This window comes from Eubalaena glacialis, chromosome 4, assembly GCF_028564815.1.
Source record: "Eubalaena glacialis isolate mEubGla1 chromosome 4, mEubGla1.1.hap2.+ XY, whole genome shotgun sequence".
NCBI classification, from domain to species: domain Eukaryota; kingdom Metazoa; phylum Chordata; class Mammalia; order Artiodactyla; family Balaenidae; genus Eubalaena; species Eubalaena glacialis.
The window spans coordinates 103,834,749-103,860,678 of record NC_083719.1 but is presented as its reverse complement, the minus strand read 5'-3'; the positions used below and the strand labels follow the sequence as shown (position 1 = coordinate 103,860,678).

The window sequence follows — 25,930 nt, the reverse complement described above, 5'->3', positions numbered from 1 at the left end:
CAAAACGCTCGCAGTCATTTCCACACAGCCAGCCTCCCTTTTCTCCTCGCTACGCGCTAGTGGCTCATTTGGCTTCCCTCTGCCACCGAGCGATCACATACATTATTTCCCCCAAGATAACACAATCAAACTTATATTTACCGACATCCTCTCCTCGCAGCCTGTTTGAGATTTGTTTTAATAAGTGTTTTATGTGAATGATGTAGTAATTGAAACGGGCGCACCATTTTTTTTTTTTCATCTTACTGCAGGAGGTTCCTCAACCCCAATCTGGTTGCAAAATAAAACGCTTTGTCTCCACAACCGCCTCCCACCGGACCCCCACCCGCTCTCAGTGTGTGTTTTATACGTGTGTATATCTCAACCCCCTACAGTAGCCAAGAGAAAGCAGCTAGCCAATGGGAGAGCCCAGTTTCATAAAAGCTGCTCTCTGATTGGCCCGATGAGAAAGGGCAATGGGAACAAAGAAAAGTCCCTTTCAGGTATAGAGGCTGAGAGCTCCTTTTGCTCTACTCCCCCTGTGTGTGTGTTGTGTTTCAGTCCTGATTTCAGTGTTGCAGAACAAGCTTGTTGTGTGTGTGCACCAGGGGAATTTTTCTTTTCTTTTTTTTAATTTGAATTTTTGTTTTTATAAAAAATACACAGGCCGGTCTGTGACATTTGATGGTCCATCTTCTTTAATAATAAATTTGTTGAAGAGATTATAATTTCCAAAATAAAGCGGCTGCAACCAAACACATTCAATGCAGTTAGAAGGAAAAGGTCAACTCGATCCAATACAGACCGTAAGTACGGTTGCGTGGTGTGTCTCTATATAGCACTTAGCGGGGACTTCATGCAGGGGAATGTGCGAGTTTTATGCAGTGAAATGAGGAACTAGTTACAGGGTTTGGCTTTTGCATTGAGAACAACAATCCAAGAAGGGTGAATTTTTATTCAGTGGAGGGTGAAGCATTTGTAACTTCTTCACACAAATTAAGCTTGACTGGGCACTCGGGGTAACTTAGAGTAAACTACCTTTGGGGCTCTAACCCAAGGAGAATAAAAGTGACACAGTTACAAATCTTGATCTGCAGTGTCCATTCTCTAGCGCACCTCACCCCTCCCTCTCCTATCCTAGCTGGGCAGGACCCTCTTCCAAACTGAACCAGGAAAATGGGGGCAAGGGCAGAACAAGCCGATTTCTGTCTCTTGTCACATCTAGTGCCCAATAATTTAATATTAAACAAGGGAATAGTCACCCATTACCTGTAATGGTTATAATTACCATTTTCCACCTCCTTAAAAAAGCAAGCAGCAAAAACACCATTAAGGGAAAAAAATGCCCCACCCAACCCAAACAAACCCGCAAATAGTAACAATGGTGTGTTTATTACAGGACCTGGATTGGGAGCTAGCAAAATGTTTTTCTTTGTTTAAGACATGGGGGGGAGTCCCTAAAATCCAAGTAGCGTGGAGGTGCCCTCCCCCCCTCGCCTAGTCGTCCCTATCCCTGGCCCCTTGGCAAAGACGACAAATTGGAGATAAGCTGAGGAAAGGTTTATAAGGTGTTTCTTTAAAACATCTGCTTTGCTCTTGTACTCATTACATTTCACTCCTTCCGAACTTCCGGGAGCCTAGATCTGCGAGAAATGTTTCACATTCATAACTTGTAGCTGCTCCCACTGCAAGGGCGGGGGTGGGGGGAGGCGGCGGGGGGGGAGAGTGTGTGCAGGGGGAGGGGAGAGACCTTCAGCTTTTTTTTAAAGACCAGATCAGTATTTTCTTGATACGCTTGTCACCATTTTTGTTCTCACGACAACCAATTGAGCCCTTGATCCTCACGTGATGTGAAAGGCTTGCACTGTAACAAAATCGCTCCTTTTAGATGGTTGGTTGTTGCTAACTCGCCCATCCCCCTCCCCCAGCCCCGACATTTCCAGCAAAGCGACTCTCCACTTCCAATCCATCAACAATTCATTACTGCTTTTAGCTTCCAAACGCCAGCTAATTAAAAATACTAAGCCAAGCTCCGGGGCCATCTGACTAAACACAGGAGGGGGGTGGGTGAGGGAGGAGAAGGAGGAGAGGAAAATAAATAAAAAGGAGACGCACCGTTTGCTGCGACTATAAACGGGAAAAACTGTCCTGAAAAAGGTCGCCTTAAAAAAAAAATCTTTTTTTGACTCTAATTATCGAATTACCACATGACTGATCGGCTTGAACGACAGCGGATTTTTTCCCCCCTCGGGGACTATACTAGGAACTCGGTTCCTTTTTCTTAAAACAACATAAAACAGGAAAACATCACATCCTTTAGGTTTCGAAGACTGAAACAATTTTAAACGCCGTTATTTTCCCCAGCCCGCCGCCTCCCGGCCCCCACCCTGAGTGAATGCTGGTATAACTGGTTTATCAGCTCACTGAATCATCTGCTCCCCTCCCCCTCCACACCTTTCTTTTTCTCCTCTTGCTCGACTTCTCATCCCACCCTTTCCTCCACCTCCTCCTCCCTCTCCTCCTCCTCCCTCCCTCCCTCCCTCTCCCTCCCCCATCCCCTTCCCCCTCCTTTCCTCTTAAGTTAGTTCAAGAAATCAAATCTGTCAGGACGGGCGGAAAAATGCCACTTCCCGACTAACAGGCGGAATCCAGCCCAGATTTTCAGTCCTTTCTTCTTATTCTTTCTTCCCTTTCACTAATTTATCCCGATGTTAGCACATTCTGTCTTGTTACTAGCGGACGCCTGTAGGTTTGCTACATGGGATCATTACTTACTGATCACGGTGACTCTGAAGTCTGGAACTGAAGGCGGAATGAGAAGTTGGGAAAACTTTTTTCTCTAAGCTCTCTCTTTTTTAAAAACTATTATTCTCGATGCTTGTTAAGAGGAAAAAAACCCTTTGGTGCTTCTGTTGTGAATGTGAAACATTATCTTCCAGCTGTACAGTGACACATTTTTTTAAGGAGAAAAGGACTGATCCGTTTGCCAAAAGGGGGGTGGGGAAGTGGAATAATGTTATCGAGTGATTATTCTGGCTGAGATGTGTTATTTGGTTCCTTCCTTCTTGATCATTTGGTGTTTAAGTAAAATGAGGCACAGGCTTGTTTGCCGAGTGGAGTGGGAAAGGCATTTTGATTTGCTGGCCTAATTAAAAAATGATAAAGGAGTAAAGGTAAGCAATGTCTCTGTGTGTGTGTGTATGTATATTTATTTATTTTTTCCTTGACAATCAACTGTTAAAAAGGGGCTGATCCCTTTAAAAACCGTTTTAACTGATCTTTGTCAAACACACACTCATTTGCGGTCATTGAGGCCACCTTGGCGCAGATCACTTAAAGTGTATGTCTTAATCAGTTTCCCGTACAGTCAGTAGCACCATATTTAACAGATCGAGCCAGTCTGTGACCTAGGAATACGGTAGAATTGTTTAGATGTAATTTCTTTTTCTCAAAAGGCATATATTTAGCCTTTTATTTGACACTGTCTTTTCTAAAATAGAGAAATGCTCTTAAAGACGTGTGTGTATATTTCAAAAATAAAATTGTATAAACTGTTGGGGAAGAGAGGATGGGGGGGCTATGTGTATGGGGGCGTTATTGGTTGTTTTTTTCTGTTCCTTACTGGGAACAAAAACCAGATTGCCCAGACAATTTGTAAAAAGAAGTAATAAAATTAGAAATGAGGAAAATTTAGCAACATCATTCTGAAACTAGCCTTAGAGAACTTCCAGGGTCTGGTCTTTTAAAAATTGCAAGATCTAGGACATGTTTAAGGATGTTTAAAGCGTGTTCCTTCCTCTTGTCCGAGTGTTCAGGCTGTGTTTCTGGGGTCGTTACCATGTGTATGTGCTAGAAAAAAAAATCCTAAACTCTTTTTTTTTTTTCCCTTAAACCTTTCTGGACTTGACTCAGATCCTTAAGATATTTTAATGCTTTTTAAAAAGTGATTATCCTTGCGTTGTTGATAAAGGGCTTTTCTTTTTTAGCTACTGTAAGATGCTTACTGTCATGGGTACGTTTTTCGGGTTTGGTTATTTTTCTTTAAACCTGATATTGGACTGTGGAGACAATACATGAGCCACCTTCCTCACCATCCTTCCCTGTACCCCTCACTGACTCCCCAGTATTAATGGTTTTTTATTCTGGTAACACCCAGACAAGAAATATTCGACTTTTCCCCCCTTCACAGGAAAAGGTGGACCTGGACTGAAGGGTGTAAAACCCCTGGACCCATTCCTGGGGCAGGAAAAAGAAGAGGAAGATTAGAAGATTTTTTTTTTTTTTTTTTTTTTTAAGAGAAAGCCCAGCGGAGCTAAACGAATGTCCCCTCATCTCCAAAGGAAAGTTCATCGGATTTTTATTCTAGAGAGCTCATCTTCAGGATGTCAGTGAACATTTCTACGGCAGGAAAGGGTGTGGATCCAAATACGGTTGATACTTATGACAGTGGCGATGATTGGGAAATCGGGGTTGGAAATTTAATAATTGATTTGGACGCTGATTTGGAGAAGGACAGACAGAAATTTGAAATGAATAATTCCACCACCACCACTAGCAGCAGCAACTCTAAGGATTGTGGAGGTCTGGCCTCCAGTGGGGCCGGTGCTACCGCAGCCTTAGCGGATGGCCTAAAATTTGCTTCTGTTCAGCCCTCTGCTCCCCAGGGGAATTCACACAAAGAGACCAGCAAATCAAAAGTGAAAAGGAGTAAAACTTCTAAGGATGCTAATAAATCTCTGCCTTCTGCTGCCTTGTATGGGATTCCCGAGATCAGCGGCACTGGCAAGAGGCAGGAAGTCCAAGGGCGCCCTGGAGAGGCAACTGGCATGAATTCAGCGCTGGGTCAAAGTGTGAGCGGCGGCGGCGGCGGCGGCGGCAACCCGAACAGCAATAGTACCAGCACCGGCACCTCCGCTGCCACCGCGGGGACGGCCTCCTGCGGGAAAAGCAAAGAGGAGAAGCCAGGTAAAAGCCAGAGCAGCCGAGGCGCCAAGCGGGATAAGGATGCGGGGAAATCCAGGAAGGACAAGCACGACCTGCTTCAGGGCCACCAGAATGGCAGTGGCAGCCAGGCCCCTTCCGGGGGCCTCTATGGCTTTGGGGCCAAGAGCAATGGAGGTGGCGCGAGCCCCTTCCACTGCGGGGGCACTGGGAGTGGCAGCGTCGCGGCTGCTGGGGAAGTTAGCAAAAGTGCCCCGGATTCAGGGCTCATGGGAAACTCTATGTTGGTAAAGAAGGAAGAGGAGGAGGAGGAGAGCCACAGGCGAATCAAGAAACTGAAAACTGAGAAGGTAGGATAAAGACGCCTTCCTAGATCTCCTACTTTCCTCTTTGTGTGCATTTGTGTGGGTGCGTGGTGGGTGGGGACGTGCCTCTATGTGCCTGACACTTCGTGCTTTCTGGTTCTTCGTGAGATTTCTCTTCTGGGCACCCTTTCTGTGAACTTTTGGTGTGGGGCAGCTTACCTGGGTGCAGTGTTTAGCCCTTGCTTTTGCTGCGGCTGCTTGTGGTGCTACAGTTTGGGTCCCCAGGTGGGAGGGTCTGGGGGTTCCAAGTACCTTTTGCCCTGCAGAAGGGCTCTTGGCCAGTCAGCCCGTTGCGGTGTGCTTTTAACAGAAAACCTGCTCCTGTACCCACTTACCTCTTGTCCTGATTGCTCCCCTAAGGAGAACCGTCTTCTGTTTTAATTTACACGTCCTAGTATTTCTGGTAATGTGTCCTTAGGTGCAGGGTTCACATTGCCTCCCCCGAGAGGTATGTCGAGGATTCGAATTTACACTCCACGCTCCACCCATTTATGTTTTCATGATATTCTCCAAAATAGTCTTGTCAAAGGAGATTGTACTGTTATTGGTCCCGAATGAAACCTTGGTCTCCTAGGGTCAGCGGTTTCATAACCGTGTAGCAAGAATGGAATGGTTTTGGTGGCCGCCAGGACTCTTTCCTTGTTCCCTTGCCCAGTTCTTAGCTGGAGATTTAAGAGTGTTATCACTTGGATTTCTTGCTTGACCAGGGAGCTGAAAGGTTGGTAAGAAAAGTGAAATGGACTTGGTGGATTGGTGTGCTGAAAGGTGAAAACGGAGCCAAAAGATACCCGAAATACATGTTGCATTTGAGCGGTGGGGAGCGTTGATTTCGGTAAATCGGACCCTTTTTCCCATCTTTGTCATTGTCGGAAAGTCTAGTGAGACACTGCCTTCGAAAAATTGTCCCTCGTGTTGGTGCTGCTTTGTGCTGGAGGCCTAGGACTTACTGGTCTGGCAATTACTGTGCATTAAGTGATGTCCCAGAGCTGAAGGCGCTCTGTCCACAGAGCTGAAGGCGCTCTGTCCACAGAGCAGGTTGGGAGTGAACTGGGGGAGTGAGTGCTGTCTCTATAAAATTAACCTTTAATTCTACAGATTGTGCCTTGCAGAAGCAAATGCGTATCATGTGGTTCGTGGCATGGTTGTTTGGATATATGCTTATTAAATAGTTTGATTTTTGCTATTTCTCACTTGATCAGAATTGTGAAATGTCTTTGGGTGATTATTTCCATGTACAATTTCTCACTGCTCTCTGTTTAAACCTTTTTCTTTTTGCAGGAATAAAGTTTCGGTTTTATGATTTTAGAAGTCGATGAAGGTACATTAAGGTGTAGATGATGCCAAAATCGCAAAAAGCCTCTGAACGCCTGCTTCTTCTATCCATATCCCCTTGGTCAGACAGCATTTTACGCTGATGAATTTAAATGCATTTAAAAAAATCCAGGTTTCGATTCTTATGCTGAAATGTGGAGTTTCCCATAATTTCTGCTAAAAGGCGTTCTGAAGTCTTCTTATTAGTACAGTAGAGCATTTACTTTTGTTGCCAGTAGTCTTCAAATTGCAGTTCTAATCTGCCCTAACTATCTAGATGAATTGCCCTAATCCAGTGCTCACAATGGCTGTGGTTAAGGAGTCAGAGCCATTTGATTGGATTCACTGCTGCCTGGAATGTGGGAGGTACTGCCCTTAGCCTTTTAATCTTCCAGCCAAATGTTCACAGTCAACAATTTTGTTTAGCTGGCAATCGGAACATTTCAGTATCTCAAAGGCTGCTGTCATGGCAACTGAGATGAGAGCGTGGTGTCGGTTCTCCAGTTTTTGTGTTCTTTTCACTTTCCAGTCACACAGGAAACTGGATGAAAAATGGAAGAATTAAGTTATTCATATACATGCAACTCATCTTCAGTCAGAGGAGTATAAATGTGATCATATGAATTACCTAAATAAAGAGCAAACAAGTCATGATGGGTCTGGGGTGGAGGAGGGGAGCCAGCACAGTGCATTTAGATTCATACCACTGCCAACCGTAGCTGCTGGTAGGGGCACAGGGCCCCTTCAGGGATGGCTCTGAGGGGCTTGAATACTGCAATGTGGGCCATTCTCTGTCAAGCTATGGTGCTGGCTCAGGATCTGGAAGCCTGTTCCTTTAGCTTTCCTCCCCATGCCCACTGCACCCCAGAAGGACTTCTCTTAAGAACGCTTTCCTCCTTGGCACACAGAAATGGCACTCCCTTGTACAAATGCCACCCAGGGAAGTCACTCTGATTCCTCTAATTCCACTAACTCTTGGTTGTGTAAAATTCGACTTCAATTTAGAAAATATTTCCTAATGACAGGAGGAGACCTCTTGAGGCGGGAAAGATTTAGTAGGACAAGCTTTACCTGGCAAAATAATTCGACACCGAGGCATCCTTTGAGAAAGGTTTTTTGATGTTTTTGTACAATGTTTTAATTTCAGCCTTGTTTGATTATCTGGGTTTGTGAAGAGTAAGTGTCTTAAGAGTGAAGGTGGTTAATTTTCAGCAATAGGATGTGGCTCATGAAGGGGTCAAATGCGAAAACCGAAGGGGGGTGTAATGTGGTGTGTGTGCTTTTTTCTTTTTCTTTTTCCTGGTTGGATGGTTCCAGGAGATTCATAAGACTTGCTGTCACCGGTGAATTTTCACAGCATGCTTCTATGTCTATTTTTGGTCTGTTTATTCTGTTTCTTCACTACACAAAGTCATGTAAAACATGATAAATTGGACCTTATGAAAGGTCCAATTATGAAATTAAATCAATGAGCATTCTAGTCCTTTATGTGGAAACCACAAGTATGTTGTAAAAGTCGCCACTCTCTTAATATGTGAACAAAATCAAAACATGCCATAATTCTAAGATACTTGAGCTGTATTTCTATAGCCCATTTTGTGGTTAAGCCACCAGTGACGTGTCTGAATAAGTAGATTTGACGGGTTGGCTTTTGGTTGTTAAAACCTGCTTCCCCACCTGCCCCCTCCTTTTCTTTTGAAGCATAATAGCCTGTATTGAGGCTCTTCTGCATGTATCCTCCTTAACCGTCTTACAGTTTTGACCTATCAGACGCAGGCATTTGGCTGGGCTGATAGTTCAATACAGTACATGGGTTTATTTGATCGCTGGGATATTCCAAAATACATACAAGAATTCTTAAAAACAGCTGAGACTTCAGATACACGTGAAGAGCATAGGAGATCTTATGGTTGGGTCTTAGGGGTCTGACTATTCAGTATGCATTTAGAAAAGAGAATGATTTGAGTAATATCATGCTGCTTTCATTAAGCTGGTCCTTAACAGCCTAAGTGTGGGCTCTACAAATGGACCTGTCTATAAAGGATATCATTCATTTTATTTTATTCTCTTGTAGAAGCCTTTTTACACTTCACTAGGGAATTCTGGCACATTTTCTAAGTGAGTGTGAGTAGCTGAAGAACATGTTTTGATTAATAAGTTTTGTGGATGATATGCTTCCCCCCAAATGTAGTGCCCCCTACAAATTCTGCTTAGAGAGTGCAGTTTATCTACTGTGAAATAAAAGGGCAGAAAGGTCACTTGCTATAATTAAAGAACAAAGTCCATTGTTGTTGGACAGCAAACTGTTTTGAAAGCTACATAAGGGATTTAGCTGTTAAAAACGTTGGTAACTAAGGGTGGCTCCCAATCAGCATTGATTCAGCTCCTTTCTTTTCTATAGGCTTCCTCAGAGGATGACAGGACTTTTGCGGTGGGTGCAGAGGGGCTGCCCTTTCCCCAAGGAAGGTTTCTGTGAGACCCCATGGAAGCTTGGAATATTTGCATAACCAGGCACATCACTGGGTTCTGAGCACAGTATTTGTAATCTGTTGGGCTTGCTGGAGAAATTTTAAAAATTACTCAGCAACTGATCAAGATTGTGCTAGAAGAGATAAATAATGTTTAGCAACTTTTAATAACTTTGCAAATAGTCTGTAAAAAAAAAAAAAAGAGGCGGGGAGGGATTGATTGTCCAAATGTCATGAGGTTAAGAATGCTCTTCAAGTGAAATTGCTTGGCTGCAAGATGGTTTTAATTAGGGTGTTATAAAGACGTATTTTTCCTAAGCAGCATTTTATAGTTAGTAAATGAAATCTATGCCGAAAGTGCTAAGCAGAAATCTCCCTAACCACAGAGGTGTTCAATAACCAGATTCAAACAACATGGAAAGAACCATCTGTTCTTCGTTTTCAGCATGAAAAACAAGGATTGAACGGCTGAGATTTGCTCCAATTTTGACTGTCTGTGTGTGCGTTTTTTTTAATTTAAAAAAGTTCACCTGGTACTTCATAGAAACTCGAAATTGCAGTAATATGAGCAACACTGTGAAAACACGTGTTCCTACATTTATTTTAACCAGTTCCACTTTTATTTAAAAGATTTCCAGAAGCCCAGCCATTGAACACTTTATAATGGTTATTCAGTTCCTGCAGGCAATCACAATGAGGGGTCAGTTCTTCAAAGATCTAACTATTTAGTCAGTATCTGAATTATTCTGTCAATTTTCCCCCTGGAGGCAAGGGGTGGGGGGCAAAGGCTCTCCAAGGCTAACTCTGGTCAGCGTTTATCGGTTTATCTAATTGTACGTGGTAGCAACACCTGGACCGATGTTTGTTCTACATAGACCTTGCTCTGGTTCAGAGCTGTTAGTCTAGGATTGTTGATCATGAGGGAAATATTCTTTTAACACTGATAACTTTGGAGTCCTTGACTTTTAGATGCTAAGCTTCTGGCTTCTGGTTTTAGTAAGAGCCCTGGGTAAAACATTATCCGGCCTTTGTTTGAGGTCTTTTATAGAAGCTAATGACTGGGCTTGTGCCTCCCTCAGATAAATGACATTATCTCTGAGTGGGCTGACAGGAAACAGACATGTTAATGGTGAAGCTGCGGGGAGGATCTGCCCGGGTTCTGACAAAAGAGTGGAGAAGGGACCCCTGGTTGTGGTCATTAACACATAATGCATTCTTGCTCTTCCTAAGAGGCCCTTGATAATTGGAAAGCTATTTTAGCCACAAGCACTTAAATCATAAATCTACCACTCCTAGTTCCTTTGCATTCTTAAAAGTAGCAAAGTAATGTGTTTTTTGTTAACAAGTGTGTGATCTGGTTTTTAAAAATGGTGGCAGTTCTAGGCGGTGTGGTAATGACGTTTGGGAGGGCTGCACATCCCACTGCTTTTATCAGATGGGATCTCTCTTTGTCTTTCACCAGGGCTCAGTCATCCCTCTACTTTAGTAAGCGAACAAGTGGGTTCAAAAAGTAAAAAGAAATCACTTTTATACTTGAAGATGTCTCATGGAGAGGGATAAAATCTGTTTTTTCTAAGTTGGGCAAAAGATTTTGCTCAGTGATTTGAATGTAATGAAACCTGCCTTTTGAAGTGTATGTTTAAAAAGTCATGGGTATAATTGAGTTTCAATGCAGTTTAAACTCTCTGCTTCTTGAACAGAGATAATTGCCATGTTGAACACACTCTAGAGGTGTAGAAGAGGTGGAAGGATCATGTTATTCTATTCTTTAATATTAAGCACTGGAAGTTTTTCATAGTAATTACTGTAGCACAACATAGTTTTGATTGCCAGCACTCTGAACTTGACGGTGATCTGAACATCAAGGGTTTTGCTTGAATACTAAACAGTTTATTCCTAAGTGACTTGTATCACATTCTTGTAGAACATGGAAACCAGAACTAAGGAAATACTGGGCACAGCGGAGTGGAAATAACCCCTCTTTACTAGGACTGTTGTCGATAAATAATAATACCCTTTTAATCTGTACATTTAAGGTTATAGGGAAAGAGAACAGGTGAAATCTCTGACCCAGGAATGACTTCAGTCATCATTACAGGCTCATACAGGGATCAGACTGGTACCCTGTGACTGGTATTTATTTCATAGGTATGTGTGTAGAAATGTTATAATGGCATATATAGCTGTTGGGTTGGGAGTGGATTGGGAGTGTTTAGTTAGTGTGGGCTTTATTCTTTTAAAAAAAGTCGCCGTTGATTTTCTGTTCCACTCTGCTGCCAAGTAATTGGCCCCTTCATATCCATACAGTTCTCTCTCCCAGCTGAAGTTTCTTTAGTGACTTCTTGCTCTCCGTAGCGAGTTTTTTAATTTAAGCTAAAGGTTTTGGCAGTGCGAACAAAGCCTTTGCAACTGAATGAAAGGTTGTTAAATAATTCATAGTAGATTGACCATCAGTTGGGCTGTTTGTAATGTTATTTTGAGTGCATAAAGGATATTCAAGACGGGGAGATTGGCACCTTGCTCCTAGAGCTGAGTTCTGCATATCTGCTAAATTTTGGTTAGAAATACCTTTCAGAAAGTATTAAAATAGATTATAGGTTTTGCCTGAAGAACTGAAGAGATTACAAAGCGAATACTTCTTATACTTTGATAGGTCAGTGGCCCTTGAACCACCTGGATCTCATCGGGTACTCAGAAGGCTTCCCCCCTTCCCCATGAAGCTAAATGAAAATTTAGAAATACATATTTTGGTTGTAATAGAGAACTCAAAGAGAAGGGTGCTTCGGTTCAAACAAATGGGTTGGAAGTGATGAATAAATACTGCTGCTGGTTTTGCAAAGCTACTCTTTCTTCTTTCTCATCCCCACCTCCCAGCCCAGTTTGATTATTATTCACTGTGACTATTCTCGCTCAACCACTGAGCTTTTTGCAACTCCTGGTAATCCTCATTCTCAGCTAGCACCTTAAGAAAAACGTGCCTACGGGGGACATTTAGGCACATTCCAATAATGCCATATGAAGGCGGCTTTAACAGTTTAAAAATATATTGATTGTATTTTGTGTTGTACATAATGATTTTAGAAAGCAGATATTTAGGTTGTGGAATTGGCTTATTATCTTTAACCAGAGAGCCGATGGCATGGTGCCACAGACGTATAATTTTACTTAAAGGGACTTTTAAGGTTTTGATGTGTTTTCTTTTCCTCTTATTTCCCTGATGGCTTCTTTTTATTGAAGGGTAACTTAAGGAGACCTGGTAGCAATTTTACTGCCTTCCCCCTGACAGTTTGAAATAATAGCTTGGTCTTTGGTTGCACTGATCTTCTACCAGTCAACTTGATTCTGGTTTTTGTCATGTGGCAGTGAATTAAGGAAAAAAAAAGGGTTTGTAGTATGTTTTAAGAAATGGACCCTTTTGTATGCTTCAATTAGCAACAGACGACAAAGTTCCAATTGGTCACACTTTCAGGAACTCCTAGAAGTCACTGTTCATCCTTTTGATTTAAGAAAACTCCTGATTTGGTTTCTTAGGAAAGCACATCTGGTCCTCTGGCTGCTTTAGATCCACCTTTTTTGTCTTTCGCATTAGTTCCTGCAGGTTCAAAGGTCTTTTTTGAGTTGTTCTTGGTAGGTTAGCACGCTTTCCCCATACTGGAGGGCTGTACTTTTTTTGGTTGCTATGCCTACCACGTGTTTGAATTCACTTGGCATAAAAATACCATTTGTTTCTATGACTGGATTTTACAGTTTTACCCATTCTTCACTTACAACATCATCAGGATGAGTTGGAAAGCATCTCTTAATATTTTTTTTTTTTTTTAACAAAGTGCGCATAGCCAGACCAGATTACTTTTGGATTTCCTGTCACCTCCTTGGCTGATTTATGGATGGCTCATGTTAAAAGCAACAATAATGTTTGAATTGGAAGGGCTGAAGCCTCGGGTTTTCATTCTTCATGGAGAACTGTTTATTTGTGTGTGGTTCACCACAGTACATGGATAATGCTATCAAATCTGTGCTTTATTATAGGCTTATGACTAGCACAGCAGCACTTAGTTATGTGTTTCTGCGTTTCCCTTCTTTGCCAATTCTTTTGTGATGGAAATGAAATTAGAACCGAATCTTTGCAGCCAAGGAGAAAATAGGCACAACAAGTAGAAATTGTCCCTTGAGCCAGTTCAGAAGTAAGCAGTGGTGATTTAAGAAACATTTTTCTCAAAGTAAGTGAAATCCATAGGAAAAAAAAGGACTCCGATTTAACTTTTCCGTGAAGATCAGTGGAAGATGAGCCGCACACTTGGACAAATGGAGGCTGTTCCAACAGCAAGGCTTTATCCCTTTATATTGTTTCCCATCTGAAGTAACTGATTGAAGAGCGGTTCCCATTCCCAAACCTTTCAGCTGCTTTGAAGGTGGAATGTGAGTTCAGTAATATTGTTGGCTTCTGCTTCCCGAAGGGAACAACATGATTTGAAGACAGAGCAATTGAGCTTTTCCGCATCAAACTCCATTTGGCCAATTGTCTCCATTTACATTCCTTGCCCAAATCCTTCACCAGCCTTTCCCATGATGCCGCAGCAGATGCCAGACACTGAAGTAGAAAGCGAGCAGCTGTTTCCATTACTCCAAGGCTGTATTATCCTCCACAATCTGCTTGCTTTTTCGCTCCCCTCCCCCACTGGAAAAAAAAAGAAAGAAACCTTCTCTCCCTCTGACGTTTGCCCGCTCGGGTTTATCAGCCTGCGGATTTTCTATCTTATCAGGACCACGGATTTCTCGGCAAGGCCCGGTTTATTGTTCCGCGGGGTAGCAGATGGAGGGCCCTGGGCTCCGGGGAGCGTGGCCGGGCCGCGCGCTCCCGATGCTGGGGGCCGTGGCGGGGGCGCGCCGCCGGGGCCGCGCCCTCCTTCCCTCCCGGGACCCGTTTATAGCCCCGAGCGCAGTAAATCTGTCAGCTCTTCCCGACGCCTTCACCTCTTTCTTCATTTGCTCCGGCTTCTAGTTTGACAACGTTCCCCTGAGGCGGAATTCTTATCTGCTTCCAATTAGTTGCAAAATGTGACTGAAATTTCCACATTATGACTGCTGTTTTACTTGCACGCATACATCTAGAAACAAATTAATGCTCTTGAATATTTAGTTTTTAAGCCCTTGGATTTCCTTGAAGAGGAAGAGTTTCCAACTGTTGGGAATGACTTCCAGGATTTGCATTTTCTTCTCTCGAAGCCTTCTCTACTCAGTATATTGTTTTTAAAAAGAGAGCATAATAACCACCGTGGGGTCCCCCCCCATCTCTTAATAAACCTTTTCCAGCTTTTTCAAGATTTCTCAAAATGTGTTTGTTCAAGTTACACAATTCAATTTTGTAGTATTTCTAAAATAAAACAAGGATGTTTGCCCGAGTTTAATGGAGGGGTCCTCCTGGTGCATGTTTTAATAGAACACGAATACACACAAATTTGCTTCTAAGTATAGCTGAAGTACATTTGGTCAAAGCACAAAAGGCTTGTTACACACTTTTAAATTCTTTCATTTGATATTCAAAAACTAAAGGAATCGAGCGATTAATTAGCTTAACAGATACAAGGGCAGCATTAAAGATGTCACTGTGGGCACTAATGTTATCCTACAAGTTTGTGCCTAGATCCTGAGCACACCTTCTGGCAGCTGTTGGAACTTGTGGGCTGCAGCAGGCATAGTCGATGGCTTCCTGTGACTTTAGTACCCCTTATCCTACATAATCCAGTGTTAGGAGAATGTTTTGGACTCTGGGTTTTGGGGTGGTTCTACTTTGAGGGAGGTAAACTACTCCAACTCTCTTTCCTCCTTTTTAGTGTTTGTTTTTTTAACAAAGATACTGATCCATCTGATTATATGTAAATATTAGAGTTGTTTACATCTTGGCTGCTGAGAAGGTCAAATTTAGCTTTATTACTTGTCTAAAAGACTACTTTCTCCTGTACTGCGAATTTTAGTACCAAGGCAGCGGGGTCTCAGCTTTAGTATTTGCAGAAAGGTGGTGCCCTTAAAGAATGTAAACAGCCACATTTACTGGTGTATTTTATTGTAGTGTTCAGTCTTCAGCATCTTGGCAGATTAATATCAACAGTAATAATGGACTCTAAAAAGGTGTGAAGAATTTTATTGATGGTAAAGTGGTTATGTTGATCACGTTACTCTGTATTAGTTTCTAAATAACACCTTCAAATGTAAATAGATCAGTTTTTTTCTACGACATTGTCACATATAATCATAAAAGCCCTATATTGATTGATTTATAATGTCCTTTTTGAATGTGCTGTTTTCAATCTCTATAACCAGGAGGTGGAGCGTTTATTTCACTATGTTTAAAAATAAAACTTATTTTAAATTATTTATTACGTGTAGAATATAAATTATTCAAATTATTTTATCAAAAAACTTTCAGCTATGCTGGAATTCCACAAAAGAAGTAGGAACGCTCTTTGTTTTGCTTCCTTTCTTTTTACTCTATGACTGCTAGTAGAAAAAATAGCGAGATTGAAATCCTTAAAAATTTAAAATGTGGGCCTTTCAGACTGTAGAGACCTCCTGGGTTTAAAAAAAAAAAAAAAAAAGAGAAAAGAGTGGCCCCATAGTGAAATGCTCACAATGGGCACGATTGTGCTAGCCCCTCAAGTCCTGGGGTTCACTAATTGCCCTTTAATGAGGTCGGTCTGCCCCAGCTTTTCCCCTACCTTGGGAGGAAAAGCACACAAGACAGTTGGAGTTCAAGTGGATCTTGCTGTATTTGCAACTTAGCATAACTGCTTTGAAGGCCCCCAGGGCGCTTAATTGGGGCTGGGCATTTTTGTTTTGGGGGAGACTACACACAGCTCCCCATTGTGTGTGTAGAAGCCACCGTGCGTCTTGGAAACATTACATGCTTTTGTTGATGGTGCATAGTTTTATAAACTCCAAATGAGCTTATTGCCTTTTAACCACTGGGAGCACTAAATAGTGGAAGGACCTAGAAGTCTCTGGGTTGGGTAGCCGCCAAGCAGTTAAAAAAAAAAAAAAAAAAAGAATGAATGGTTTAATTGTAGAGCAAACCATTTGTTTACAGATTAGGATTTATTCAGTCACCAAATCCTATGGACCAGGAGGTAAAAGAATGAGGCCTTAAGGTATAGGAATTGAGTGCCCGGTGTTATGTTTTGTGATCATGCTTAGCTGTTTTTACCCTTGTTTTTCACAAAAGAAGAATGAATTGTTGAATGGTGAGAACTGCTTGGCCAAGTGTACTTTTTAAGCTCTAAAGAGAGAGGGGAGGAAGGCGGAGGCAGGTTGTCATTTCTTTGCTGCCTGGTCAGGAAGCTAAAGACTTAAAGTTCCTCCACCTGAGAGGGGGACACTGGCAGTCGCTGAATTTTCCTGTTCAAATGAGGGGGACTGGTGATGGTGGCTGTAGAGGTAGGGAGTAAAAAGTGGGAAGAAGGTGTGTGGGAAAGGGAGTGGCTGGTGGAGAGCCTTTGTTAAAAGGGCCCTAGACAATGCATTCTCTTGAATAATTGGGACCCTTTACAGAAATTCCCCACTATTTCATTAGTTAGTGGCCATGGTACTGAATAGAGAGAAACTCTCCAGCCACGGCAGGGAAGTGGTATATAATTTTGGGGGGGGGGGGAAGAGCTGTTGCCTGGCAGCCAGAATTTCAGGTTGTCTTTTTGTCCCTCCCCTCCTCCCTCCCTCCCTCCAATAGAAGAGCAGAAATCATGGCATTTGGTCCCACTGTAGTTGTCATCCTTTTAATCCATTTTTGAACAAAGGGTTTGAGGACATCACTAGATCACTAGTAAAGTGCTATTTTCTAGAAGTGTCATTTTGAACACTTCCCAGTTCACTGTTTTTTATTTTTGCGTTAATCTTCTTGGGAGTGAAACCCTTTATCTCAAAGTGCTCTTTTGTGTATAAACTGTCACCCTAATGATAACTCTGGTTACTTACAAGTATTGTTTCTACAAGATGTCTTTGTATGCTGTTTGGCCATGAAAAAGCCCATTCCTTCTGTAACATTAAAATTACTTGTTTGCTACTTGATGCACATTTGATAAATTGAACTTTCAAATATGTTAAATTGGCTTAACATGATCTTGTTTTGTTTTTCTCCTTAACTAAGTTCTGGTACTTTTATTTTGGTATGATCCTTTTGAAATGGCTTGATTTTCGAGTCTAAATCATGGCTGATAGCTTCATTTTACAAATCTTTCTTTTGGCGGGTGGTGAGTAACAGGAGGATTATAGGAATGGGGGCGCAGAGAGGGTGTAAAGATTTAGGTGTAAATGTTTTCAGCCTTGTCAAACTAGTGACTTTTTAATGTGCTGTTGTTCATTCCAGATGCTTTTCTATTAACGTTTTCTATGTTAGTGAGGAAAGACACTGGATTTTATTCCTGTGAGCATCCAACATAATTTTTCAAACTTTTAAAAAAAATTTATTTTATTCAAGTATAGTTGATTTACAATGTTGTGTTAATTTCCGCTGTATAGCAAAGTGACTCAGATAGACACACACACACACACTCACACACACATTCTTTCTCATTCTTTTCCATTATGGTTTCTCACAGGATGTTGAATATAGTTCCCTGTGCTATAAAACTTCAAACTTTTAAATCTCGTAAAATTCAACACTGTCATAGTCACTAAGTAGACTGAATTTGTGTAAATACATTTTTTGAAAGTCATGTTTTACCAAAGAGGTAAATCCCTGCAAAGACCCACCTAAATTTGATTTCTTTGGGTGTAGCTTGACTGATGATACGTGCTCAACCTAGGTTTACTTAGGAAACCAAAACAAAAGTGCAAAGGTAAAAAACCATAGCTCATGTTAATATTTATGACAGCCCAGAGGCTTTGCAAGATTGAAATCTCTTTGCAGTTTTAATCCCCCCTGGAAAGAAAGGTTCCCCAACCCCCCACCGCCCCAGATTGTTAGTGCCTCCACAGTGTGAATGCTTCTGAGGGTTTTAAAAAGCACCTAAACATACCCTGTATTTCAGTGAGTTTGGTCTGTGTTCACGTGTACATAGAGAATGGGGAAGCGGTGCTGAGCTTCCTGCCTCATTAACAAGGGTTCTCTTTTGTCTGATTCCTCCTCTCTAACCTGTTCTGTATACTATTTTAATTGGATGTTTTTTGTTGTCCATATAAAATGTGAAAGGAAACATGCTAACCTTTTTAAGATGCTCTGAAAATGACTTTTATAAACCTGCTTACACCAAAGTCAGGTACTTTCTATTTTAGCTCACATTAAAGGCGTAAAGTCTCCTTTGAAAGGCTAACATAGAATCTATAAGCCTGCTATAAATTAATGTACCTTATTTCCTTGTAAAAACCAGTGTTTTCTACTTACCTGGAGTTATTAGTACAGCTGCGGAGTTACTTCCCGCAGATATTCCTGTCCAGTTTTAGGCTGATGGAAGTTCTGTACTATCTACAACTCTTTACCTGTGACTGGCTGATGACACAAATCACTTGCACTTGTTGGATTTCAGCTGAAAACTTAAACACATTGAATTTTCCTTTTCTGACATGTAGTGAAATCTGAAGAGATTTGTAGACTTTCGTACTTGAAAAGGTCTAGAAAATGCCCAGTGTATTCAAATCACATTTTTACTGGTGTTCAACATGTAGATACAGTTCTCTTTAAATTACCTCTGAATTTGTTGAGCAGCTTGTCAGCACACACTAGTAGTAATAGGAAGTTTAATGGTGGAGGAAAAATATACCTATTTATCTTTTGTCTGTAAAATAAATTCTGCAGGGTTTTTGAAGAATTTCATTTTGGCTTGTTTGTAACTCACTCAGGGCTCTGAAGAGTAATACTCACTGTACAAATATTCTGTGCGATGTGGTCTGGTTGCCTCCATGTTATTTGAGCCTGGATGTGCGTGCATAATTGGAGAGATTATTGGAGAGAGAGTGTTTTGCTGTGGTAGATGTGGTTTAAATCCTAGCACTGAGCATAGCATTTACTTTCTCAGCTTACCCACAAAATCTGTGACTAATTTAGTGAATGTGAAGATTTTAGTCCAGATGGTTAGGTTTAATTGTAAAAACTGGAAAGATTTCAAAGTACCCTTTGGGGGAGTGCGGGAAACAACAACTAAACAACAAAAGAGAAGGAGAAGTAAGTCACTAAATATAGCATATTTGTATATTACACATTTATAAAACACACACACACCCCCACATATATATATATGTCTGTATATACAGTCAAGGAAAAGCTTGAAGTTTTTATAGCAGTCAGCAAGAACAGCTAGGATCAAGAAGAGAAGTGATTTTTAATGTTTAATGACTTAGTATGTTCTTTTTCAAGTGTTTCCTACTATTTGTGTGTTTGGCCTTTCCTGGGCTCAAAATAGGTTTCCTCTCAAGCGTGTTAAGAAGATACCACTTTCCTGTCACCCTCTATTCTTGGTTAAAGGGTGTTGGCAATTACCTCATCGAGTGTTCGGGAAATACCACTCTTGCCCAGGCCTTGGCCTGTGCCCCCTCACTGTGGTGCTCTCTGAGGCTTGTGCCAGCCTGTTCTTCTGCAGCTGTGAAGCTCAAAGAGGGAGTAAGCTTGCAGAAAGGGGCTGATGATTAGTGCTATGGAGGGACCAGCCTCCTTTTCAGCATCATTTATTCTAAACAGCTCTTGTGCCAGCATGAGTACAGTCATCTGAGTGGCTGCTTTTAAAGTTGCTCAAGACCTTCTTCTGGCTGCTTCCTATGCAGATCAGAGCTCAAAGGATAGAAATTGTCCCCTTCTCTTATTGTAGTTGGGATACCACTGACCTAAAATCTTGGGCCAATAATTCAACTGGCTTCAATTAGCTTTGAAGTTGGTAAGCTAATAGGGCTCTAGAGTGGACTTGCTTTGTACTACCTGGAATTAAAAGGAGAGATGGGGGGAAGGAGAGAAAGTTATCAAGGGGCAGGAGAAGGTTAGACCATGGGGCTATTGATAAGATCTACTTGGTTCAAGTAGAATGGCTGGGATTCATGGAACCGTGATCTACGAGGCAAGCAAATGGAAACATGCCCAAATACGTAATGCATGCGTACATATATATGTGTGTGTGTGTGTGTATATATATATATATATATATATACACACACACACACAGATTTCATAATACTCAGGAAATGTACAGAGATGAGTTAAATTTGTATGTTTTTATTTACTGTGTATCCAGTGCTTTAACATTTGATTATTGAGCCCTCAGCATTTAAAAATGGCACAAAGAACAAGCGTGAGGTTGTCTTTCACGGTAAGGAAGATAAGCAGAAGGCCAGCTGTGTGGGGCTAATGATCTTCAGATTATGGAAAACCTGTGTAATACAGGCCAAGAGAAGGCGCTTCCTGAGGAGAAGTAAGTGTAGATCTTCAAGGCTATTATCGGGAGCATGGGAGAGCAAGATAAACAGAAGGCCAGCCACCCCAAAGCAGAGGTGATCTTTGCTTTGCTCCCCTTGCTTACGTTACTTTTAAAAATATCTTTCTTAAAAAAAAAAAATATCTTTCTTTTACCTTCTGGTATCTCCCCATCTGCTTAGAGCCTAATTTTTCTCCATTTATCAAGAGCTTTGCCCTACAGCAATCCATTGAATAAGTGATTAAGGTGATTTTAAGATGGTGCCATCTTAAAAGTCTACTGTGAGTAGACTTTTTTTTTAAAATTAATTAATTAATTTATTTTTTTGGCTGTGTTGGGTCTTCGTTTCTGTGCGAGGGCTTTCTCTAGTTGCGGCGAGCGGGGGCCACTCTTCATTGCGGTGCGCGGGCCTCTCACTGTCGCGGCCTCTCTTGTTGCGGAGCACAGGCTCCAGACGCGCAGGCTCAGTAGTTGTGGCTCACGGGCCCAGTTGCTCCGCGGCATGTGGGATCTTCCCAGACCAGGGCTTGAACCCGTGTCGCCTGTATTGGCAGGTGGATTCTCAACCACTGCGCCACCAGGGAAGCCCTGTGAGTAGACTTTTTAAAGGCCCAAGAATGGAGCTCAAATGTCAGGACTTTCTGGTAGGAGGAGAGGCCGGGAGCTTCCCTGGTGTCTTCATCATACCTTTGAGGTGGTCATCTTTTCTGCCCCCAAAGCTTATTTTTTTGTAAAGCTGAATTTTGGAGAGAACCTCTTCTGTAGATGTTTTTTAACATTTGAAGCTGACAAGGTGTAAGTGATGAGGTTGAAGCACAGTCTGACGTGGCTTTTTTTCCCCTCTGTCCTGATTCATAGTGGATATTGTAAGGGACTTTTGTAAGGAGTGAGGTTCAAATTGGGACCTGATAGGCACATGAAATCCTGGGGATTGGTATTGCCATTAAGTTATGGGGAGAGTCAGACTTGATAGTAGTATAAATGTCACAAATTTCTACTTCCCATATGTGTTAATATATTTTTATATATATGTACATTTATATAATTTGTGTTTTCTTTGCATGTTTCTACTATACCTGATGAATTTGATTTGAGAAATAAAAATAATAGAAATAATGTGCGTAACTGAAAAAGAGCTATGAGGGCAGCTGTACAAGGTCAAGGCTACTAGAATTCTAAGGACACAGGTCAGAAAGATAATGGGTAATAAACTCACCAGTGGACCTGTCAACTCACCAGAGTTCCCCACAGTTTGTGCAAGCAGTGGTGCCTCTAATTTCTCTGAGGCCTTGCCTTAGGGAAAGAAGAGGGTTTTAGGGCTGACAAAGCCCACGGCTGTGTATTTTTTCTGTTGGAAACCCTGGCGCATCTTAGGACACAGTGGAGAAGAGATTCATTGGAAAAAACAGAGTAGAAGATTGCCTACTTGTTGAGAACCTCTTCTCTTGACATTTCTTTAAGACCTCTGACACGAGGAATTGGGTGTAAGAGATGAGCGTGAAGCAGGGTCTGATGTAGGTATGGTTTTGAAGCCCAGTTGCAGAGTAGAGAGCTGTGTCAAGTATGAACTTGAGATGGGAGAGAAAGAATTGGGCTGACTTGAGGGATATCAAAGCCTGTTCTCACGATTGGTTGGATATTTCCACTTTTTTTTGTTTCTGGACACACATCCTAGTCTTTCTCTTGGTTGACTGTGCATGCTGTTAAATCCACCAGATAATACACACGGACTGTGTTCTGGGCAGACCATGTTGTATTGGATTGGGAGTTAGGCTCAAGTCAGATCATGGAGGGCCTTGTAGACCATGGTAAAGAGTTTGGATTTTAGTTTGAATATGCTGAGAAGCCTTTATGCAGTTTTGAGCAAGGGAGTGACATGATTTGGTTTGTTTCTAAAAAGTTGCCCTTGACTGCTGTGTGGAGAAATGACTATAGAGAGAAATAGGGAAATGAGTCAGTAAGACTTTTTCATTTGTCCCGGTGAGAGAGGATAGACTTCTTCATGGAGGTGGTGAGAAGTGTTCACATCGTCTAAGGTAATGAGGACAGGACTTGGCTAGGGAGTGGTGAGAGGATGAGAATTAAGGATAACATCCAGGATTTGGGGGCGGGTGCAGTCAAGAATTGGGGCACACTTTTGATATACCTCATAGCTGCCAGGTAATGACGCTCAAATTGGATGGCCAGTGCTAGAGGCATTGATTGGAAGAAGTGGGAATGCAGGTGGGCTTTAAAGTCATGGGGCCAGAAGACGTCACCTAGAAAGTATAGCTGGAGAAGACGGGGGCTCAGGGCTGAGCCACGGAGCATTGGAGGAGCCAGCACTGCATTCACTGAGGAGGAAGATAACCAAGCCAGTCTGGTGTTTCTGGAAAGCAAGTGCAGAAATTCTAGCGAGCAGTGTAATCGTGATGCAAGAAGATGTGTTAAATGATGCCAGGAAGTCAGATTAAGATGAGACTCAGAATTGACTCCTGACTTTGGAAGGATGACTGTTGTTGGTGATCGACCTTAACACAAGTGGTCCTGGGTGAGGGGTGGAGAGAGCCTTGTGTTCTGACAGTAGAAATATTAGAAAGGGGAGGTGTCCATGCAGGTCTCAGTTTATTCTTTCATTCATTCCTTTATTCATTCCTTCACGCAGCACATATTTTTTGAACACAGATTAAATGGCAAGCACAGCCTGGGTCCTGGAGATACAGTCGGCAACAAAGTCTCTGCTCTCACGACGCTTATATTCTAGTTTATTTGGGACAAATAAAGATATTTTGCTTGGTGTTAAGTGCTGTAAGGGAGAATCAAGCAGGAGGAGGTAGAGAGGGATGTGGAAAAGGAGAGTTGAATATTTGTTTACATTTGAGTAGGGATGTGATAGCCAGTGAGGAGGAGCCATGTGACTCCCTGGGGAGAGAACTTTCTAGACCAAGGGGACAGCCTGTGAAGGAGCCTGGAGCAGGGAGTGTGTTTGGTGTGTTGCAGGAGACACCAGGGTTGCTGGAGCAGAGGGAAGGGTGGGGGAGAGGGCAAGGAGGTGAAGTTCAAGTGGCAGCATCAGGCCAGGCTCCAGGGATCCATGAAGAGCTAAGTGAGACTCAGAGATGGGGAGGGATCGGGAGTTTCGAGCAGGGGCAGGCCAGGCTGTGGCTTAGGCCACACAAGGATCTCAGTTTGTGGGGATCTACCCTAAGCTTAACTTCCGTCCCTATTCCTCGAGGCTTTTGATTTCATTCTAGTTTCTAAGTGGTTAAGGGAGATGGGGGGGGTTATCTCATGTGATTTTATCAACTGATTTCAGGTGCAAGATCATAAATGTAAAATTTTTTTTCCCAGAGAATGGACAAAATGGCACCTTCCTCAGAAGACATTAAAAAGGGACTGTTACTTTCCCCAGAGCGAATGTTTACCAGATGTCTCTAGTTGTGTGTATACACACACACACACACACTATTGTATGAAATAGTTGATCATTACTAAAATTACTAATAACAAAAATTTAAAATGATGAAGTCATAGTATAAGTAGAAATTCTAATTTTTTTTTCTTGCATCCCATTGGAGTTCTTGTATGCTCCCTGGGGGTTTAACATGCCTCCTACTTTGGAGACTGATCTAGGGCCCTAAGAAACTAGTTGTGTTTATTAAAATACTTTAAATTTGACCTGAAGTTTAAAAAGCAGTACATAAATTGTTAAGCTGTATGCAAATATTATATAATGGAAAGTAGATTTTACTTCCCCTTTAGACCTACTCCCCAGGGTCAACTACTTTGAACAGTTTTGTATGTCTTTCTTGAAATAGTCTCCATATGTTCAAGCATGTATATTTATATATCTTGTCTCCTTATACAGATCAGAGCATAGTAAAGAAACAGATCTGCACCTTGCTCTCTTCACATAACTGTATGTCTTAGGTATTATATGTTCCCTTTCTATCTTTGATTCCATAATTTATTTAACTGATCCTCTGCTAATAGCATTTAGGTGTTTTCTAGTCTTTTTTTCTAGTTACAGAAGGCTCTGGTGAATCTCATTTTGAATGCATTTCAAGATTGTCCCCCAACTTGATTTCATCAGGTGTATTCCCACCAACAATGGAACATGAAATGTGTGTATTTGTACAATTTAATGCTGTGAATTCTGACTTTTTGGCTTTAACCTGTGATAGATAGTAGTCCTTTTTAAAAATTTGTACTTTTTATGTTTACAAGCCATTGTATCTTCTGCATATTGAGAGTTTATAACCTCTGAGTAATTTTCTAATGAGTTGTTGGTCATTTCTTATTGATTTTAAAGTAGTTGAGTGTATATTAGTTAAATATACTTTTTTTCATGTTTTACAAATATTTTTTCTTGTGCTTACAATTTTTTTTTCCCATCTCTTCATTTGTCTTTTGATTCTGTTTATGCTAGTTTTTTTTTCCCCTGTGTAAATATCTTAAATTGTGTGGTTAGGTTTATAATTCATTTCCTTTTATGGCTTCTGGGTTTTGTACTGGTGGAGAAAGATCTTTCTGCAAGATTATTGAAAAAATTTTTTTCTTGTACTGTTTTGATGGTAATTGGCAATCTTTATAGTTTTCAACTTGAAGGTGAACATGATTTTCATCTTACTGGCTTTTGGGGTTTATATTTCAATGTAAATAATATTTGATCCAGTATCCAAAATCCTTGAACCCTTGAATCAAAAACATTGTTTCTTAATCAGAGCTGTATGTCTGGATCACCTGAAGAGTGCTTAATTTTTTTCCTTTCCCCAAATACCCTGTCCCAGGTCCCCTACCCATTTAGTGGGGGGAGGAGGCTTCTTTGGGTGCATTTAGAGAAAGCTTCAGATCGCTCATTTGAAGAAGTCTTTTTGGTAGAGCAGGAAGGACTCATGATTTGCAGTTCCAGCCCTAGGAATATTTAGAGCCTGATAAACACCCCTGCTAGTGTTTCTTAGACTCCTAGAGCAAAGGCATGCCTCCACAATGAACTACTTACGTAGTAAAGATAGCCATGGCTTTGCTTAGTTAACCATTTGGTTTGGGCAGGAGTAAACTGCCTCACACGTTTTGAGAGTGTATGAAGCATGCACTTGGAGTAGGTCATCTCTCCTGGTCAGCTGGGCTTCAGAAAATTGCCAGGTTGCTATCGTGCCCTCTTAGCCAGCAGAGCATAGCCAATGAGCCCTTCTGATGTTGGCCCCATGTGGCCTTCAGGTAGACTGTTCCCTGTAGCAGGTCCTTTACTCTGATTCCTGCCCGGGTCATGATCCAGGGGAGAAGCTCAGGAACTGGGGATTGAGAGACTGCGTCCCACTTGATGCTTTGGCGCTGTCTCCTTTTATGACCTTGGGCCTAGTTTCTTCTTGGACTACTGTGTCTTAGTTTCTTCTTGGACTGTGTTTTCTGAGTGTCCTTGTAGCTCCAAAAGGAGTTGTAATTCTCCCCACTCCTAGTTGCTATACTGGAGACATGTGTATTTGACTTCTACCTCTTC

The 25,930-nt window shown here is 41.8% G+C and overlaps 1 protein-coding gene across 3 annotated transcripts in view; it reads left to right on the top strand.

The window, feature by feature from the left end:
• Positions 1-735: 735 nt before the first annotated feature.
• ZNF608 (zinc finger protein 608) overlaps positions 736-25,930 on the top strand; it is a 105,540-nt gene continuing 80,345 nt past the window's right edge. For 2 of the 3 annotated variants that reach the window (XM_061189555.1, XM_061189557.1), the window contains exons 1-2: positions 2,581-3,152; positions 4,169-5,270. In XM_061189555.1, coding sequence (XP_061045538.1) covers positions 4,362-5,270 — 909 coding nt within the window. In that variant the 5' untranslated portion in view covers positions 2,581-3,152; positions 4,169-4,361. Of the gene's footprint in view, positions 786-2,580; positions 3,153-4,168; positions 5,271-25,930 lie in introns of those variants that run through there. The other variant, XM_061189556.1, reaches the window with a different exon arrangement.